At 55.0% G+C, this 18,720-nt stretch overlaps 1 protein-coding gene across 2 annotated transcripts in view; it reads right to left on the bottom strand.

The window, feature by feature from the left end:
- The window catches only part of SH2B3 (SH2B adaptor protein 3), a 37,791-nt gene that overhangs the window by 3,716 nt on the left and 15,355 nt on the right, over positions 1-18,720 (bottom strand). For both annotated transcript variants that reach the window (XM_069557908.1, XM_069557907.1), the window contains exons 3-6: positions 710-811; positions 537-628; positions 358-452; positions 44-258 (exon numbers count right to left, since the gene is read on the bottom strand). In XM_069557908.1, the coding sequence (XP_069414009.1) occupies positions 44-258; positions 358-452; positions 537-628; positions 710-811 (504 nt within the window). The remainder of the gene's footprint in view (positions 1-43; positions 259-357; positions 453-536; positions 629-709; positions 812-18,720) is intronic.

Genomic DNA, 18,720 nt, shown 5'->3' with positions numbered 1-18,720 from the left:
TTTAACTTGGCCGGGGCATAGCCCCAGCTGCCTTGCCCAGTACCTTGGCAATGCCCTGGAAGTTGAACGTGAGCACATACTCCCCGCGTCGCGTCTCGCTTTGCCGCACCAGGAACACTCCATGAGCATCAGGACCTTGCAGCTGGACCAGCTGAGCCGCCTTCACCCGGGAGATGGGACCGTGGAACCAGGGGTAGCAGGACAGGAAGTGATCTGTTTTCTGGCAGGCTGGATCCAGCAGCACCCCAGGAGAAGCACCTGGCAGAGAAAGAGATGGGTGATGGTGACCCTCTGTTGGCGCTTTATGCCCTGGGCTGGGTCCCGATGTACTGGAGGACAGAGGCCCTGACCCCTTACCTTGGTTCAAGGAATCTATGCTTCCCCTTGGAGAGTCAGCCGTGCCAGGTTCTGTGGCTGAGGGAAAGTGCGGCTCTGGGTCTGTGGTCTCGAGTCTGCAAGAGAAGATGGGGGTTAAGGACTGGGTAGCTTAGGAGTAACGGGAAAAGCTGTGTCAAGATGGAGCCCTTGGGTCTCACCCTTGGCCTGTGCATGCCCGGAGCTCAGCCATCCATGAATTCAACTGCTGTTCATCTCCCACCTCAAAGATGATGTCTGTCCGGTCCTTCACCTGGCAGGAAGGAAGGGACAGCTGTGTACAATTCCTGAGGTCTGTGTCTGTTCCCCACATGTGTGGAAAGCTTCCACTCACCTTTAGCACAAAAGTGTACAGGTTGTCAGGCATCTCAAGACGTGTGCATCGCCGGATCTCCTGGATACTGGAGCAGGTTGCTTGTAGCTTGGACTTTGAACTCTAGGAGACCAATGCAGACATTCAGGGCCTGTCCCTGATGGCCCTTCACCCACCCAGGCCTCTGTTCTTTTCTGCAGTCTCCCCAGGGGCCTAGCTTGCTCAGTGGGCACCCTGACCCTGGAGTAGGTTCTAGCATTCTTCCTCGCAGAAACCTGCAGGGGATCCTCAGCCTGTAACCACAGCACCGTCTCCCCCACCCAGACACAGACACTGAGCTTCCCAGCATCCAACGGGGCCTGAGGGCCAGTCTCTGCTTCACCTTGATCTGTGGACATTCTAGCTCTGACCCATTTGCTGGCTGACACCTGTTTCTCTTCCCACTGGTGGAGCAAAACCCCCCCAACCCACTCTGGCCAGTTACAATCACTGCTGATCACCTCATCACAGCAAACCCAGAAAAGGAAGGTGAGGGTATCCCAACCCAAGTTCCCTCTATTGTGCTGGCTGACCGTGCCGAGGGCCCAGGCCTTTCACATTGCCTTTAGCTCCTGTCCTCCCCTCTACTGGCTCCCCACCAGGACGGACTTCTCCCAGCCCAACAGCAGCCCAGGAAGCAGATATTATCACCACATCTTAAAAAGAAGAAACTCAAATTTTGGAGATAGTAATTTGCCTGAGGAAACAGAGATCAGGTTGTGAACCCCCATTCAAAGCATATACGTGACTACTCTGTTCTGCCTCCAAGTCTCAGGACGAGGCACAGGTGAGGTGGCATGGTGGGAGTTGGCAGAGTAGCTTAGCTCTGGGCTTTTGGGGCTCTTTTGCCAGTGTGGCCAAAGGAACACAGCCTGGCATGGCTGGCCCTAGTTACAGCCAACCAGAAAACTGCAGGCCCCAGAAGTCTTCCATGACATTCAACACACATGGGGTTCAGAATGGGTGGGAGATGACCCCCTACTCTTTAGTCAGCAAAAGGGTCCTGACTGAACCTGGCTGACCCTACAGATGTCTGTTCCCAGGGCCCAGGAGCTCTCATCACTTTCTCAGAAGGGAGAGCACCCCTCCACTTCCTCCTGTGATAAAATGGCTAAGATTGTTTCCCTAGAGTCATCACATGATCAGTGGAGGCTTTTAGCAGAGGCCTGAGGAAGATAAGATGTGGGGAAGGGGCAGCCGAGACCCAAATGTGCCCTCCTCCCTTCAGCAGCTGTTTTAAGAAGAGACAGTGAGGTGGGCCTAAAAATAACCACTGCTGCTGCTGTTGCTGAGTCACTTAAGTCGTGTCCGACTCTGTGCGACCCCGTAGACGGCAGCCCGCCAGGCTCCCCCGTCCCTGGGATTCTCCAGGCAAGAATACTGGAGTGGGTTGCCATTTCCTTCTCCAATGCATGAAAGTGAAAATGAAGTCACTCAGTCGTGTCCGACTTTTAGCGACCCCATGGACTGCAGCCCACCAGGCTCCTCCATCCATGGGATCTTCCAGGCAAGAGTACTGGAGTGGGGTGCCATTGCCTTCTCTGGAAAATAACCACAACCCCCACCAAACCAGGGCTTCCCTGGTGGCTCAAGTGGTAGAGAACCCACTTGCCAATGCAGGAGATGCAAGAGACCTTGGGTTTGAACTCTGGGTTAGGAAGATCCCTTGGAGAAGGAAATGGCAACCCGCTCCAATATTCTTGCCTGGGAAATTCCATGGACAGAGGAGCCTAATGGGCTACATACAGTCCACGAGGTTGCAAAGAGTTGGACACAACTAGTTATGCATGCGTGCACACACTGTCAAGCCAGCACTGGGTAAGGAGGAGAAAACAGGCAGAAACAAAGGTGGGTTCTAGGCATAACATCCAACCTGTGCCCAGACTGGTATGCCAGAGTGGTGCCAGAGTCCATCCCAAAGCCATACACTCAACTGAGCTTCAGATAAACAGGTGCCAGGGCAGAAGGATGGTGAGTGCAAGACTGGGCAGCCTGTTAGGAGAGAGGCTCTTCCTGGTCCAGGCCCACACCCAGCAGGTCTTTGGAGCTGCCAGTCCTGCCCTGGTGGTTGGACACAGCAGTCTGGGGAGGAGAACTGGGTGGGAATGCACTCAGAAGCTGCACAACTAGTAAATCCCAGCCTAAGTGACCACCAGCCAGGGCACTGTCACCCTTCCAGTTCCTCTTGGATGTCCCCTACTACCCAGTTCCTCAGCCAGGGAGCTCCACCCAGCTCCCGCATGGACACTGGACATGCCAGAGGACAGGGAAGCAGGGCCCCCAAATCCCCAGCAGCACACTCAGTCAGCCAGCCTCTCCATGTCTGCTTCCTGGCTACAGAATAGGTTAGTACAGAGGGCTCCTTCCTGCGCCTGCATGTGTGGTTGGCCCTGCGTGGCTCTGGATCCGCAGGATCACCGGGAGGAAGTAGACCACGCCAAGAAAGGGAATGGGCCTTGTCTCCTTTTCAGTTCCGCCCTGGGCCCTGCCGCCAGCATGAGTGCCAAGATTAACTGGCAGAGCCATGGGTTTCACTCTGAATGTGGGGCCCTCAGTGGCAGCTCCACCCCCAGCAGCTGAGCAACTGCTGACCTGACAGGCAGTGGTGAAGAGAGGATTCCCCCTCTTCAGCCACGGCCAACCCTCGCTGCACAGGCGATGGTGAAACTTGGCCCAGGTCCCCTCCGCCTGCTGGCTGAGCCCAACACGCATTCTTTGGTCCCTTCTCTTCGGCCCAGAGTCATACAACTCTAGAGACTGAGCCAGGGGCTGAACCCAGCTCGCCCAGTGTCCACCTACCTACTGTGCTGCCTGGTGGGGTTGGTGGGGGGTGGGGTGGGGTTGGTGGGGGGTGGGGTGGGGTTGGTGGGGGGTGGGGTGGGGTGGGGTGGGGGTGGGGGCAGGAACTCTGCCCAGATTGGAGGAGCAATTTCTCCCATGGCAGGAGTGGGGTGTGGGGCGTTTGGGCCTTGAATCTGGCTGGAGGGAATGAGAGCTGTGACTGGAAACAGATCTGGTCTCTCTGGAGGCCTTGCTTTCCCCTCAGCCTGCTGCCACTCCCTGCGCTTGGGTGCGCACGGCCATCCAGAGTGCTCCAAGGCGCCTGCTTGCACCCTGCTGTGCCCCATCCTCATTCACACTCACAGTATCCCAGCAGGGACAAAGTACACACAGTATCACCCAGCTTCTGCTCTAGAAGGGGACAGATAGCCAATGGACACGGTAGGGGCCAGGTCCCATGGGTGTGGAGGCAGTGAGCCTCTCAGGTGCCGAGAGGTCCTGGGCCAAGGCCCTGAGGTAGGGAGGCCCAGGCACGCATGCCATGCGGGGGTCCCTGTAGGGCTGAAGTAGTCAGTTTATTCTGAGATGGGGCTGTGGAGGTGGGCAGCTGCCTATGTGGGTCTGGCACTCACATTAAAGAAGCCAGCCAGCCAGCCGGGCCAGACGCAGCTCTTAACCCATCTCTTCCATGGGAAATGGGGGGGGGGCAGGGGTGAAGACAACATCCAAACAGTAAAGAGCCTGGCACAGGGGACCCCAGGGTGTGGGCATGCCATATCCTCACAGTGGCCTTATTCCACCCATGCTAGGGGTCTTTATTCTTCCAGGGAACGCCTTCAGGAGAGACTCACACCAGCCTCTTAGCAGTCTTCTCTCTCCCAGGGCTTTAGGACCCTCACTCCTCTCCTGTAAAGAGCAACCATGGGACAGGAAGTAGGACGCAATATACAGCTGAAGGTCAAGGTTCAAGCCCCATTCCTCTGCCACAGCACTCAACGCCCTCGAGTTAGCAGCCCCATGGCCTGGAGCCAAGATGGGACAAGCCCCAGCTCCACCACCTACATGTGGAATCTTGGGCATGGCAGTGACTGCAACCTCAGTGTCCTCTCTGGTGATACGCGGACAGTAAGCAAGATCCTGCTGACCTCCAGGTGGAGGACAGTGGGTCTTTGCTGGGGGCCTGAAAACAAAGGCTTGGAGGAAATTCTAGATCCATTCAGAAAACTAAGATCATGACATCTGGTCCCATCACTTCATGGCAAATAGATGGGGAAACAGTGACAGACTATTTTCTTGGGCTCCAAAATCACTGCAGATGGTGACTGCAGCCATGAAATTAAAAGACGCTTGCTCCTTAGAAGGAAAGTTACAACCAACCTAGAAAGCGTATTAAAAAGCAGAGACATTACTTTGCCAACAAAGGTCCGTCTAGTTAAGGCTATGGTTTTTCCAGTAGTCATGTATGGATGTAAAAGTTGGACTATAAAGAAAGCTGAGCGCTAAACAATTGATGCTTTTGAACTGTGCTGTTGGAGAAGACTCTTGAGAGTCCCTTGGACTGCAAGGAGATCCAACTAGTCCATCCTAAAGGAAATCAGTCCTGAATATTCATTGGAAGGACTGATGCTGAAGCTGAAACTCCAATACTTTGGCCACCTCATGCGAAGAATTGACTCATCTGAAAAGACCCTGATGCTGGGAAGGATTGAAGGCAGGAGGAGAAGGGGACAACAGAGGATGAGATGGTTGAATGGCATCACCAACTCAATGGACATGAATTTGAATAAACTCTGGGAGTTGGTGATGGACAGGGAGGCCTGGCGTGCTGCGATTCATGGGGTTGCAAAGAGTCGGACACAACTGAGCAACTGAACCTAAGTCATGGATAACCGAGTTCCCCCTCCTCAGGCAAGAGCCCAGAACCGATGCTGCTTGGACCAATGGATGAACAAATGGATGAAACAACATTCTGAGAAAGGCTTAATCACCTCTTAGTGTATCCAAACAGCCTTAAAAAACAAAAACAAAAAAGAGAAAATATCCTGTCTTGTTTGGATTCCAGGGATACCCAAAATGGGAATGCAGACAACCACTAGAACACAGACCTGAGTTTCACTTGCCACAAATTTGTACCTGAGCTTCCTAGCAGCCAGTGCAAAGAGGCATTCTCCAAGAAAAGGCAGCCACTTATGCATGGATCCCATGCACAGCAGCCATTAAAGGCTCTGAGAAGAGCTGCCGCTGCTGCTGAGTCGCTTCAGTCGTGTCCGAGAAGACCTGAAGCAGAGAAACCTGAATCCATGAGTTCCCCACCCAGTGGCCACCAAGTGTCTGGCTCAGAAACCCGTCGGGTCTGCACAACCACTGCAAGCAACTTCCCCATCCTGGGTTTTTGGAATTAGATGTTCCTGGCCTTCAGTCCCAACTCTGCCTCAGCCTCCATGGACAAGTGACTTGCCTCTCCTGGCCTGAGTCTCCACTTTTGTAAAGTGGGCTAACGGTGCCCCTCTACCCTCCAAGAAGATGTGGCAGTACCATGTGTATGGGCACTGCGGGGGCGGGGAGGGGGGAGATATGGAAAGGTCCCAGGGATGTCACAGGGCGGGGATGAGCACAGGTCTTGGGAAGTCAGTCTTAGGAATACCTGGTCTGCTCAGAAGCAAACCGCTCTCCTGAGGAAACTCAGCTTTCATGGCTGTCCCCACACTGAGTCTGTGAGCCCGAGGCAGCCTCCCTGCTCCCTTCCCATCTCGTGCCTTCCACGGGGCACAGTCACCGGCTTTAAACGTTTGCTGAGCGCTCTGCAGAGTGGAGAAGGGGGAAGGGAAAGACACTGGAGGCCAAGAGTATGGCAGGAGCCAACAGCCAGGGGCCAGTAAGTGGAGCCACATCCACAAGATGGCAGGGGAGTTGTCCGTGGCAAGAAGCAGTACCAGTAGGCCCCTTCACTCCACCCTTTAATGAGCACCTCCTGTGTGCCAGGCACTGGGGCCTGGTCTGTCTATCCAGGACATTTGAACTGTTGAATTTACAGGTCTGCACCATTTCCAGAAATTGCAAATACTGCAAAAAAGAGCATCGTCTCGAGGAGTGGAGGTACCAGGACCAAGGAAATTGGAAGGTCACCGCTCCAGGGTGGATCTCCCGTGATCCTCTGAGAGCATCATGCTCTGAGCCACCTGTCTTGTTGGAGGAACATGGTGGGCGCCTCCCCTGACGCCCCCCGCAGGAGCCCACACGTGGCTGTTGTTTTATTCTCCACTTCACAAATGAGCAGCCAAGGCTAAGAGAGCCTCCTACATTACAGCCAGTGGGCCTCCTTTGGAGGTCAGCCTGGGATCCATGTTTACCCTGGGTGCATCTGAAACAGCATCTTTAGGGGGAAGGCTGGGCAAGGAACCGCACCTCCTCCCCAGGCACAAGAGATGGGAAGGGCAGGGAACACAGCCCACCCCACAGAACACACAGTACTGGACCCTGGGGCCAAGGGCTTGAGAACCAGCTGGCCTGGATTCCAGTCCTAAGCAGTTCGTAGCGGGGCTCGGGGAGAGGGCTCTGGATTCGAGTCATAAGCAGCTCCTGGGAGCAAAGCAGGGGCGCTCACAGGGAGCCCCACTAAGGTGAGACATCAAAAAAAGGTAGCATCTGGAACCCTGAGAGACGGGCAGCATGAAAACTGAGTTGCTGTGCAACAGTCCTATCAGCGCTCCTCCCAGACACATCCCGAATCCAACGACTTCTCATCCCCCTCCTCTGCTCAAAACTCTTGCCGGGGCTTCCCTGGTGGTCAGTGGCTAACGTTCTGCACTCCCAATGCAGAGGACCCAGGTTTCATCCCTGGTCTAGGAACTAGGTCCCATGTGGCTGCAACCAAGTATCACACACTGGCAGTGAAGACCATCACATACCCCATGAGCTGTTACTATGACTAGGCACTGCCTGCCTGCAGAGAGAAAGTTTAAAAAAGAGACTTCCCTGTTGCTCCAGGACTAGGAGTCCATGCTTCCAATACAGGGGACCTGGTTTGATTCCTGGTTAGGGAACTAGATCCCATATGCTGCAACTAAGAGCTAGTGCAGTTAAATATATTGAAAAAAAAAAAAAAAACCTGTGGGCCTCACCTGGCTGGGCCTCACCATGGCCCATGAGATACTGCTGGACCTTGTTCCTGTTAACTCCTTAACCTCACCTACCCTCCCTCTTTCTCACCCTGTTCAGCCACACTGGCCTCCACTCTGCCTTCAATGTACCAAGCATGCTCCCACCTCGGGGCCTTTGCACCTGCTGTTCTCTCTGTCTGTAAGGCAGTTTTCCTGCATCTTTACGGCTCTTCTTGGACGCAGGTCTCAGCTCAAGGATTGCTGCCTTGGGAAGGCCTCTGACTACTGTATCCAGACACACACAGTCACCACCCCAGAACCCCCTTCACTTCACTTCCTCCACTGCCTTATCCACCTGTGAAATGTGCTCTGGGAGACCTGGTCTTGTCACATCCCCAGGATTGAGCACAGGGTTGGGAGGTTGTAGATGTTCGACTTTAGCCCTCAACAAATATTCATCACAGGCCCCTTGTCTGCCAAGTATCGTGTGTTAGGATCAGTAGGCACAGGATACAGCCCCCAACGCAGACCCCCACCCTCTCGAGGACTCTAGGGGAATGATGGACTCAGCAAGGCAAGGATGGAGGACACAGGTTGGGCCTCCAGGGTCTTGAGCCAGCTCAGGGAGAGCCCTGGCTGAGAGGAAAGCCCTGGACGCCTCAGGGAACACGGGTCAAGCCGACGATACAGATGGAGGAATGGGAGCCCTGACTGGCAAAATTCAGTTGTCCCCAGCCATGGAGAAGGGCCAAGTGGAGCTGGGGCTCAGACCCTTGTCTATGTAGTCCCTAAGCCCACAGCACTGCTGCCATCCAGCTCACACACCATCAGGCCTGATCCAAACTGCTGGTCTCAGCAGAGAAAACCTCTCCTTCAGGGAGCCTTCTCTGATCACTACGTTGTGGTCAGTGCAACTCCTGTGCCTCTCCCGCGGCACGGGTCTTATCAGAGCAGGCCATAATTTCCTGATGGTGCCGCTGCCCCCACCATCTGACTGGGAGTTCCTCTGGGGGTGGGGACAGGGCACCAAGCCTTGTTTCCAGCTGGGGCCCAGCACCAGGTCCAGCCTGGAGGAGCTCGAGAGAGAGTCTGTCAGATCAATGGGTGAGGGTAGAAGCCTGGGGCCCCAGCCCTCAGATGTCTAGGAAGCAGAGGCAGATGCGGAGGTGTGGTGAGTTATCTCACCCCCTTGTTCCCCTGCTCCCTTGGGGGCAAACTGAAGGCAATGAGCTCAACAAATGTTTAGCTGAACTACAGGGCGCAGGTCATTTCCTTCCTCTGTCCCCAACCGGGGGGACACAGACACACACACATACCCTTTGAATGCTTGCTTCCAGCCACTTTTTCTCCATGTGACCCTTAGCAAATCACTTCACTTGTCTGTGCTTTTGTTTCCTCATCTGTAAAATGAAGACGGTGATGAGGCACATGCCTAGGGCTTCTGTATGTGCAACCTGTCAGTTGCCTGGAGTACACAGGAGTCTCCCAGGTCTCCTCCTTGGTCTGGCCCTGTTGTCTCAAGCTTCCGTCTCCCCATAAGAGAGCAGGAAAGGGATGGGAGATGCTTCTATAAAAGCCACAAAGATCAAGTCGACTTCCCCTTTCTGGCAAGTGAGAGCCCACCGGTGCCAGAGGCAGAGCTTTTCCCGAGCCGGCACTGACATAGGGAGATGCCCCCCACCAATATAACAACCCTGCCCAGAGTCCCCATCATTTCGCCTCCCTCCCCTGGGCAGGTGGCACCCCTAGATCACACCCTTAGTGACCAAGCATGAGTGTGGGGGCCTGTGCCCCCTCTACTTCTGGACCTGGAGAGGCCCCAAGAAGGCCCTGTAGGAGGGGTAACTAGCTAGAGGTGTTGAGAAAGACATGGGCTGGAAAGTGAAAGTGAAGTCACTCAGTCGTGTCCGACTCTTTGTGACCCCATGGCCGGTAGCCTACCAGGCTTCTTGGTTCATGGGATTTTCCAGGCAAGAATACTGGAGTGGGTTACCATTTCCTTCTCCAGGAGATCTTCCTGACCCAGGGATTAAACCCAGGTCTCCAGCATTGTAGGCAGATGCTTTACCGTCTAAGCCACCAGGAAACATGGGCTGGAGGCTTGTCTAAAGCCCCACCTGCAGTGAGCTCCCCTGCAAGCCTGTAAGGTCCCCTCCACATGTCAGAAATGGAGACTCACAGTGACATGGACATAAAGCCCCCTCTCAGAGAGATGGAGACCACCCCACACACAGAATCACAGTGACAGGGACACAAAGCCCCTCTCAGATGCTGGAGCAACCTGCCTTCCAGAGACGGAGATCCCCATGGGGAGAGAGTGCTCCCCCCCACCCAAATATGCACAGAACCAGTCTGGGATCCCCCTGACAGCCATCCAAACCCTGAGATGCGGCTGCCCAGCTTCATACTGAGTGGCCAAGTGTGGAGATGGGCATGCACTTCTACTCTTAGGCTAGCCTAGGAGAACCACCCAGGACTGGTGAGGGAGTGGCCTGTGGCTGAAGAGAGCCCACTCCTGGAAGTCACCCTCCCCACACCCCCTCATGGGCATGGATGCACTAGGGAACCAAGGTGCTTATGGGCCTATGGGCATCTCACCAGCTGACCTTGCCTGCCTCCCCCTCAGGGTGACAGCGGTCCACCCATGACCTGGCCTGGGGAGGCCTGTCCTGGGATGGGGCCTTGCAGAGGTGGGAACAGAGGGGCCAGCGCCACACCGTCACAAGCCGGGCTGCGGGCTGCACCTTTCCTCGGCACCACTCCTGGCCAAAACTTCCAGCAGAGTAGAACCAACCAGTTTCCAGACCATGGAGCTGCTCAGTGGCTAGCCTGCATCAGCTCCCCTCTGTCAGTTTCCTGCTGGAGGACAGAGGAGGGTCTCTGGGAGTACCAAGTCAGCACCTAGGCCTGGGCCCACTGGGGGCCCCGTCAGAAGCCCCCTGCACCCCGCCCCTTGCCGGCTGCAAACCAGCTGCCACCAGCCCACACACTGAGCGACCACTTCCTGCTCCGAGCATCCCGCCAGGATTCCTCCCTGCCCTACATGGCTGCGGAGCCGCAAAACCCCTGCACCCTGTCCCCATCCACCTTCACGCCGACTGCCTTCCTTACGCAGTGCCCCTCTGGCCGCCACAAGGCCAGGACACCCGGGCCTGGAACACCCGGGCTGTGTCAGCCCCCAGACAAAGGGGAAGCCGTGGCTCCCAGAGGCCCCACCACCCACCCAAGCCCCGAGCAGGAGGGTCCCGCCTGGCGTGCCACCAGGCACTGCCCCAGGTCTTCCCACTGCATGGGAGGGTGTGCTCTGTGTTCTTGGGAAAGCAGAGGGGACCCAGAGCTGGCTGGCCACCCCCCAGGGCCTTTTGCGCTGTGCCTGCCTCCTAGCCCCGTGGTGGAGCCAGCTAGGTGGGGGAAGCCCCTTACCCCAGAAGCACAGCCCTTAGCTGCACCCTGGGGCCCCTGTCAGCTCTACGCCTGGCGAGGGTGGAAAAAGATGTGGTTAAGCAACAACAAATAACCTCTGTCACCGGCCTCTGATAGGGGCGTGCACTGGAGGGAGGGGGGCTCGTCACCACCAAGATCCCCAAAAGCCCCGGACGGTGGCTACCGCCTGCCTTCGAAGAATGATGATTCAGAATAAGAGGTGAAAGCGAGGACCTCTGGGGCTCAAGGGGGCTGTAGGGCTGCCGGGGAGGCTCAGAGTCAGCTGAGCAGAGCCTCAGGCCAGGCTGACGGGGAACCAGGGCACCAGCCAGGAGCCCCAGAGTCGGCGGGGCCCACTGAGGCCGCAGTCTCCACCCTTCCCAGCTCGGTCTGCCAAGAGTTCTTGTCATTATCCTCAGCCCCTGTTCAGTGATATGCCTTGACACACAGCATCTCACTGACACCAAAGAACAACAGGAAATTGCACCAGCCACAAAGAATAAAAGCCAGTTGGATTAAATAATTAAATGTGAAACATAAAACCGAGACAAAACTGGAATAAAAGAACCTGAATAATTATCTGATCCCAGCCCTAAGCACAAAAAGCAAAGAACAAAATCATGAAGGAAAAAAATCAACCATATGTCATTGCCCAGACTTAAAAACCCTCATAGTCTGAGAAGCTCAGAACCAGTTGAAAAGTCAAATAGCAAAGGAAGTATCTGCAGTGTGTGATAGCACCAGGATCCACGTAAAGAGCTCCTGCAGGTTAGCAGGGAAGAGGCAGGCAGTGTGAGAGAGGCACACACAGTTAATGGCCTGTAAGTCACAGAAAATGTCTACAGCCAAGAAACATAAGAGACAGTCAAAATCCGCGGGGACAGAAACCAGGGTTAATGGCTGCTAAGGGCTGGGGAGCAACACTAACAGGTACTGGGTTTCTGAGTGAGGTGATGAAACTAGGTGATGCAATGTTCTGGAATTAGACAGTGGTGATGGCTGCATACACAGTGAATATGCTAAAAACAAAGAATTGCACTGTAACATGGTGAGTTTTATGCCATGTGAAGTATATCTCAAAGTTCTTTGAAAAGAGAAATGGTCCATTCCATTCATAATCAGGTCAAGAAAACCACTTCACCTGGTAGTTGGCAAACATTTTTAAAATAAGCACTACTGTTTGAAGATATTTAAATGATATAGCTTTTCTAGAAGGCTCTTTGGAAAGGATGTATCAGAAGCATTAGAAATAGCTCATGAGCACATGAAAAGATGCTCAACCTCATTAGCCATCAGGGAAATGTAAATCAAAACCATTCAACTATTCAAAACCATTCAACTATTCAAAACCATTGTAGGATGACGACAATCAAAAACAGCTATAGTAAAAAGTGTCAGTGAGGATGTGGAAGAAGTTACAACCTTCATACATTACTGGTGGGAATATAAAATAGTGCAGTACTCTGGAAAATAGTTTAGCAGCTCCTCAAAATGTTTAAAGGGAGTTACATTTCTTCCAACAATTCTACTCCTAGGTACATACCCAGGGAAAAAAAGAAATACATCCACACAAAAACTTAACTCACAAATGTCTGCAGCAGCACTTTTCATAATCACCCGAAAGTGAAGACAACCTAACGTCCATCCACTGAGAAATGGACATACAAAATGCCATCTAGCCATACAATGGAAAATCACTGGGCAATAAAAAGGGACAAACTACTGACACGAGCTCCAACATGGACAAGCCTTGAACACATGCTGCTGAGTGAAAGACGACAGTCATGGAAGACCACACACTGTCTGGTTCCATGTACATGGAAAGAAAAGACTAAGCCAACCCAGGGAGACAGAAGAGACGAGCGGACTGCCTGGGGCCGGGGGAGCGGAGGGATGAGAAGTGATTGCTGATGGCTACAAGGTGTCTTTTGGAGATGAGTGGTGGTGAGATGAGAAAGTGGCCTTTAAACCATGGAGACAGTTGTACAACCCTGTATATACACTAAAAACCACTGTACCCTTTTAAACAGATTAATTTTATAATCTGTAAACTATATCTCAATAAAGCTTTAAGAGAAAACACATGAGAAGTGCTCCTGAAGCCTTCCAGCCAGCACTTCCCCTCTAGGAACGTAGCCTAAGGAAGTAATCAGAGATGGGCAGCAAGACTGATGTACAAGATGTTTGTCACAAGGTATCTACTTGAGCAAAAAAATTAGAAATGGTTGAAACAGGAGTCGATAATCACAGATAAATATATCATGGCCTATGTAAATGAAATATTGTGCAGCCATTATTTTAAGACATTCTTTAAAATTTCTTAAGAAAACATAAAAATGTTCGAGACATGTTAAGTGGAAAAAAAAAAAAGGTGGGGGGAGGAGGAGTGTGTCAGTCCCATGAGGGCTTGGGGTTTTGTCCAAAAGTTTCTGCCTGTTTCCAGCATGCTGGGCACACGGAAGGGGCTCCCTCTATAACTACTGAATGAAGAATTAGTGAATGCTGATGGAGCTGCAATTTGGGGGGAAAGTTCAAGAAAGAAATACAAGAGAGGACAGAGACGTCGACTGGGATTGAAATGCTCGTTTTCTCTGAGTAGTTGAATCATGGGTGGTTTTTCGGTGACTGTTCTATCATTTCTGCCCTGAGCTTTACTAATTGAAAAAACAAAACCAGAAACACCAGGAACTCAAACGTGAGGGCCCTCGGTAAGGTAGACAGTTTCCTAGATTACATGGAGATCTGAAAAGAGACACGGTCTGTCCTCCCGTTCCAGACGGTTCCCTGGAGAGAGGTTTTCTCTCGGTGCTGTGGACTTCAGACTGGGCCGCAGTCAGGATTCGCATCCGGCCCGGGAAGGTGGGGGGGTGGGGGGGCGGGTCAGACACAGGGAGGGAGGACCTGGAGACCAGGTCTCGCCGTGCTGGCCCCTGCCCCTATCCGCCGTCATCCACTGGTTCCAGAGACTGAGCAGTCAGTGGGGTCCATGGCCCGAGGACAGCGGTGGCCTCCACCCTAGCTCGGAGGGGAGAGAGAAAAAGGGGTGTGGGCCCCAGAAAGGAAGCTGAGGCGGCCCCTCCTGCCTTGGGGAAGGAAGCTACCCCGCCCCCACCCCAGTGAGGGCCAGCGCTCAGAACCAGAGATCTCTGCTCTGCATTTTGGTTTCCTTTTCCATTCACAAAGAAGTGGGTGGGGGATTTCCAGCAGGCCCAACTGGCTATCCGTGCTGTCCGATTTGCCCAGGGAGGGCCACTGGGAGTGGCAGCCAGGTGGTGGCCTATCCCAGGGAGGGCCTCTGGGGACCCAGCTCGGGGGTCTGTGACTTCCCACACAGGAAGCCTCTTCCACTGCCCCTCAGGGAGGAAACACCTCACACCTCGTGCCAGGCCCTCCAGGAGCCAGGTTTTGACTCAATCACTCAGCGAGGGCAGGACTGACATCCCATTCTCCAGAATGGGAAACCGAAGCCAAAACAGGCCAGGTTTTCAGCCCAAAGCCATATAACAAGGACGCAAGAGCCACGATCTGAACCCAAACCTGTCCTTGTGCCCTGCCCCCTGGCCACCAAGTCCACAGAGCAGACTCCACAGTTCTGCATTTCCACACACGGTCCCCCAAAAAAGGAAAACCAAAGAGCAACTTCCAAGAAGCTGGCAACAGCCACAGGCCAGAGGAGCAAGGGGATGAGGGGATGATAAATGACTGTCATTCGCCGCCCTCCCCCTGATGGATTCAGGGGCACTTTCCAGTCTCAGGATTCACAGAATTGGAGCTGAAAGGAAGCACACCGATACCATCTGCCCGTGGTTTCAGCGTGGTTGGGGGTTTCTTCTAAGCGGCAAAGTACTTTTCAAAAAATGATGTTACACAAAACCCCAATAAGGGGCAGACAGGGCGGCTGTGTGTGCGGTTGGGGGCCCCACAGGAGCCCTGCCTACCACCACCCCTTCCTTCCTTCCCCCACCAGCCCTGGAAGGCCCGGATCAAGCCCCTTGGTTGCCCGTTTCATAGCTCAGAGAGGCACGGGGAATCACCTGGGTCACAGCAGTCCCGGCAGAGCGAGGACAGAAACCCCGTCTCACCCAGAAGCCTTTGACACCTGGTCCTCCTGGGAAGGTGGGACTGGGGATGCACTCACCTTCTACACGCCTTTCTCCCCAGGGATCATCGGGGTTCTGTCTGGGCCCACGAGGGTCTGCTGGGCTGCAGTGGGTGGTCTCTGTGCCCGTTAGGGGGTCGACACAAGCCCTGACCTTGGCAGGCCCACAGCAGACTGCATCCTTTCTCTTCCACCTGCCAGCTGTGTGGCCCTGGGCAAGTCTCTCTACCTCTCCATGCCTGTTTCCTCTTAACAGACAGTGTCCTCCCTGTCCCCACCTGCCAGTGTTTGTGGTGGTTGCATGGGATGTGTCGAATGCAGCGCCCACCGTGCTGAAAGTGACTAGTAACAAGTAGCAGCTGCAGCAGCTAAGCCTGGCTGAGACCCCCTGCATGGGGCCGGCTCTCGCCGCCACAGGGACAGCGGTTGTTTCACCATGGCCCTGTTGTGGGTGCCACCACTCAGTTCTTTGTACTTGAGGAAAATGAGGCACTGAGAGAGCCAAGTGCCCCTCCCGAGGCTGCGCAGTGCAGAAGGGCACGGACGGGACTCGGGCCCAGGTCTGTCCGAGCCCCCAGGAGGCTGCCCCTCCCGCCCACATGGCCGCTTCCTGCCCAGCCCTCCTCTTCCTCCTCGCACTCCTGCCTCCGAGAGGAAACCGCCGGGGGCCGGACGTCCCTCTCTCTCTGCTTCCTCTTTCCCACACTCGGGCACGGGCTCTGGGCTCAGCCCCCAGGGTCCAGCGGTGGCTCCTTCTGCATCTTGGGGCCTCAGTTTCCCCACCTGGGAGGCAGGCAAAGCGAAGTCAGGGGAGTTTAAGGGGCTAGTTGGGCAATGCCCTCACCCCCAGGCTGCGCTCAGACTCAGCCCCTTCATCATCTAGGCTGCTCGCCAGGAGCACCGACTGCTCCCAGCCAGGTCCCCCGCCCACCTAGTCAGCACCTGCAGGATCCACAGCTCACGACACATATGGGTGCCAGGACCACCCCCATTTTACAGATGAGGAAACTGAGGCCCTGTCACTTAGCTCAGAAGCAGCAGAGGAGGAACGACTCTGAACCACACTGCCCGACGGCCCCCAGCCACCCTAAGGGCCAGTCGGTCCAGCCACTGCCAACTGACCCACTTCCTCTTGGGGCTACAAGGGCTGGCAGTGCAGGAGGGAGCTCAGGGCTGTGGGCCGAATCCCCTAGGATCCCTCACCTCCTTCCTCAACCGCTTCTCTGGGCTGAGCAGCAGAGGCCAACAGCAGGGCAGAGGGACCCAGGGGAGTCCGGGCCTCAATGTGCCCAGCTGTAAATTGGTGGCACTGGACAAGATGGCCATGGGGAACCTTTTCAGGTCTGAGAACTCAAAACAGACCCCCCCGCCCCACCAACCCCCACCCACCCAGGTAGGGCCCCTGGCTAAATACCACCAGCTCCACCACTCATGATAACAGTAAATCCTCTGGAGACTCACTGGGCACCAGGTGCAGCCCACATGTCCAATTCCCATCCCGTCTCCGATGCTCTGAGCTGTGTGACTGTGGACGAGTCACCTCCCCTCTCCTGAACTCAATTTCTCCATCTGTGATATCGGGGTAATCGCTGCAGCCCCCTCACAGGGCTGCTGTGAGGAGTAAATGAAGCCCAGACAGTTAAGTGCTTAGTATATAACAAGTGCCAAGCAGATGCTGCCTAAAAGGGCATTTTTCAGTAGCACCTACTATTAACAGAAGTCCATCAGTGCTCCCACAGCACAAATGAGAGAAACTGAGGCTCAGCCCTCAGACCGGGCAAAGCTGGCCAGACTCTGAGACCCCCTCAGCCAAACCAGGCCTGGACATGTGGGGAAACCGAGACTGGAAACAGCAAAGGGCTGGCCCTCAGGCCATGGCCCGCCCAAATGCGCTCCACTGAAAATGGATTCCAGCTCCTAGGAGAGCCCTGCCCCCCAGGCTAGCCAACCCCAACCCCTGTAATTGCTCCCTGACCTTGGGACCCACCCCTCACCCCAGTCAGGTTCTCCGTCCGCAGGGGCCAGGCTGGGGTGCACTCCAAGTGAGCCTGGCCCAGCACTGCCAAATCCACCAATTCATATGAGAAACCAGAAGTTGGGCTCTTATAGGAAACCTCTCCATTTTATGGTTTGTAAATACTGGCAATCAGTCCATCTTTCTTGTTTGTAACTGCCGAGCAGGATGGCACATCTTAGGCCTGGCCTGGCCAGGAGCTGGTGCTCTGCACCCCATGGCTGGAAGGGGGCCGTTCAACAGTGTGGCTGGGGGCTCAGGAGTAGGGACCCTTGGGAACAGGGTTCAGATCTCCTTAGCAGCATGATCCTGAGTTTCTTTGCCTCTCCCGGCCTTGGTTTTCCTACCTGTCAAATGGGCCGATAAGCTTGACCTCATGGGAAGGACTTGAGGGTCAAGTGTTTAGGGCAATTCCTAGTGAGTAGTAATGTTTACTTAAGGAAACATACTGCTTCCTCAGCAACCCCCAGCCTGAGCTCAGAGATGCCTAAGGGGAGGGAGATGCCACAGAACAAGAGGGTCTTCTAGGAGAAGAATCATGCCACATTCTCCCAGACACTGGAAGACCACAGGCAGCCCCAGAGGGTTTCTCTAGCCCATTCCCACTGCTGAGCAGGTGTCACACCCGCCTCTGGCCCTAAATCCTTCACATGCTCCCACTGCTCTCAGTGTGAAACCTAAAATCCTCACAGTGCTCCCTCAGGCCCCGCCCAACCCAGCCCGGTCACCTTTCCAGCCTCACTCCTCCCTTCTGCCCTCTACTCCAGCCCCTGGCTGCCTGGCTGTTCCTCCAAGTCTCCTGGTTCATGCCCACCCGAGGGCTTTCCCACTTGCCGTTTCCTCAGCATGAGACTCCTTCACCCAATCTTCCAGGAGTGGCACCTTCGATCGTCCCAGATGTCACTTCCTGCCAAGGGGCCTCTGATGACCACCCCCCAGGGACAATCCCCAGCCTCCCCTGAGGGCCGGCACACAGAAGGAAGGGTTGTCCCGCCCCCCTCCCCCCCCACGTGCAGTGATGCCACTGAAACTAGACTTTAGACTTTGGACTTTGGGAATGAACTGCGCCTGTCTCCTCCCACCCGCTCTGAACATCCACTGCAGCAGCCGGTGGCCTCCGCTTACACACCGCCTGCAATGGCTGGCTCCCTCCGTCCCAGCCCTCACGGTGACCCTTGAGCCCTGGCTGCTGCCACGCCTACTTTACAGGCAACTAGACTGAGGCTGTGAGTGGAGAACTGACCGGCCCAGGGTCAGAGGCACTGGCCAGAGGCGGAGCTCTGACCCAGCTCCAGGGGAGGCACACCATGAGCTGCCGACCACCCGGCCTCAGACTTCCGGGGGGAAGGAGGGGTGCACGCCCCGAGTGCTGTCCCTGGGCAGTGCCTTCTCTCACTTCTTGTCCTCCAAGCCTCTTCTGCCTGAGCACCATCCAAGTGACAGAGCTCAGGTGTGAATCCAGAGCTCAGGCCTTTGCTGTCACATCCTCCTTTGCCTTTCTTGACTTTTTTTCAGCTGCCCCGGCATGTGAGATCTTAGTTCACCTGCCAGAGATGGAAGCTGTGCCCTCTGCACT

The sequence above is a fragment of the Ovis canadensis genome, chromosome 17 (genome assembly GCF_042477335.2).
Source record: "Ovis canadensis isolate MfBH-ARS-UI-01 breed Bighorn chromosome 17, ARS-UI_OviCan_v2, whole genome shotgun sequence".
Classification (NCBI taxonomy): domain Eukaryota; kingdom Metazoa; phylum Chordata; class Mammalia; order Artiodactyla; family Bovidae; genus Ovis; species Ovis canadensis.
This window is presented reverse-complemented; position numbering and strand designations above follow the sequence as displayed.